General features: G+C 50.9%; 1 protein-coding gene across 5 annotated transcripts in view; it reads right to left on the reverse strand.

The window, feature by feature from the left end:
* itga7 (integrin, alpha 7) overlaps positions 1–1,336 on the reverse strand; it is a 36,691-nt gene extending 35,355 nt beyond the window's left edge. The window contains exons 1-2 of one of the 5 annotated variants that reach the window (XM_060069174.1): positions 968–1,333; positions 629–863 (exon numbers count right to left, since the gene is read on the reverse strand). In XM_060069174.1, coding sequence (XP_059925157.1) covers positions 629–855 — 227 coding nt within the window. In that variant the 5' untranslated portion in view covers positions 856–863; positions 968–1,333. Of the gene's footprint in view, positions 1–628 lie in introns of all 5 variants that reach the window. The other 4 variants (XR_009528656.1, XR_009528657.1, XM_060069172.1 and 1 more) reach the window with 4 other exon arrangements.
* Between the last annotated feature and the right edge of the window lie 359 nt (positions 1,337–1,695).

Here is a 1,695-nt window from a genome sequence, read left to right on the forward strand (position 1 = left end):
ATGATTCAGCATGAACAAACATATTCTTTACCACTCTCTGCCTCTCCTTATACGCATACAATATAAACCAGGGTCTATTTATGCTGAGTAGACAATAGGCCACATCCATCACACAATATCATCCCCACCACCCCGTTATATCACTCCCCCAGTCACGCTGTAGAAGAAGCCTAGCAGGCCGACCATGTTTATGGGATTGCAATGAGTGGGTAAATCCAAGGGCAAATTCAACATCAAAATGCTGACTAAACAAGAAACCCACAGAACACAATGGTGGCTTTCTGTCACAGCTAAACTATAGCCTACTACAATATGAATTTGTTACAATGTTTGATGCCAAGCAGTTCAGTCAATATCATACATATTAGCCCCTCTTTGAGTTATTATCCACTATATAAAATCAGAGCCTAGAAGCAGGGTGATAAGCCCTTTGGGTAAATAGCGTTCAATGCTTAATATGCCAATAGGACCACTTGGTTTGTGCATTCCTGCATATAGGCCTCATGTCTTGTAATGACATGTTAACCATGCAATGAGCAGGTGCATGTGCTGGAAACAGACTCCTTCGCTTCCAACTCCAAAAAAAAATGAATATAACTTAATAAGAGGTTCGATTCCTTTTACTCACCAGCTCTGCGGCTCGGGGGTAAGTTGCTCGTGGAGAGCCAGTGAGAAGCCAAAGAAGGTGCCGCGGTCCCCCAACTTGTGCAGCGTGTGCGCGGTCTCCAGGTTAAAGCCCCACACTGCGCCGCCGCCGAAGCAGGTCAACATAGCGCACAGGGTGAGACGCCAGTGGGCAAAACAAGTCGCCATCGTCTGGGACATTTCGCCCCGGTGTCCCACCGTGGCTGCCATACTGAGGACTAATGCAGAGGGAAATAAGTAGCAGGTCCTTTGGCAGCGGAGCAGGTTTAACTCAAGCCAGGGGGAGATCACAGGGATTCAGTTCCTAGTCTACTCCACTCACAGGGTAAAAAGATGAAAAGGAAAGGGATAAATCCTGGTGTAGTAGGCTACTCCTCTTCCGCTCCTCGGTGGATGTCCGAGCCCCTCTTTCTCCTGCCGTGCGCTCTGTCTGTCTCGCTCTCTCTCTATACTCACCGTCTGCTGCTGTCCGTCTGCCGAGCTGCCTGAGAAAATGTGGCTGGCTAGCTGTGTGTGTGTGTGTGTGTGTGTGTGTGTGTGTGTGTGTGTGTGTGTGTGTGTGTGTGTGTGTGTGTGTGTGTGTGTGTGTGTGTGTGTGTGTGTGTGTGTGTGTGTGTGTGTGTGTGTGTGTGTGCGTGCGTGCGTGCGTGCGTGCGTGCGTGCGTGCGTGCGTGCGTGCGTGCGTGCGTGCGTGCGTGCGTGCGTGCGTGCGTGCGTGCGTGTGTGTGTGTGTGTGTGTGTGTGTGTGTGTGTGCGTGCGTGTGTGTGCGCGCGCACCCCCCCCCCCCCACTCGCCTCTCTCACTCTCCCTCCCCTGTGCTGCCCTCATGCTTGAGGGAGACAGAGGAAAAGTGCCTTGAATAGCCTCTCTCTCTCTCTCTCTCTCTCTCTCTCTCTCTCTCTCTCTCTCTCTCTCTCTCTCTCTCTTCTCTCTCTCTCTCTCTCTCTCTCTCTCTCTCTCTCTCTCTCTCTCTCTCTCAGCTGACATGTACACTCAGGGGACTGCTGCCAAAATACCAAGCAAGGTTGTAAAGATACTTGGAAGCAATT

The sequence above is a fragment of the Gadus macrocephalus genome, chromosome 13 (genome assembly GCF_031168955.1).
Source record: "Gadus macrocephalus chromosome 13, ASM3116895v1".
Classification (NCBI taxonomy): domain Eukaryota; kingdom Metazoa; phylum Chordata; class Actinopteri; order Gadiformes; family Gadidae; genus Gadus; species Gadus macrocephalus.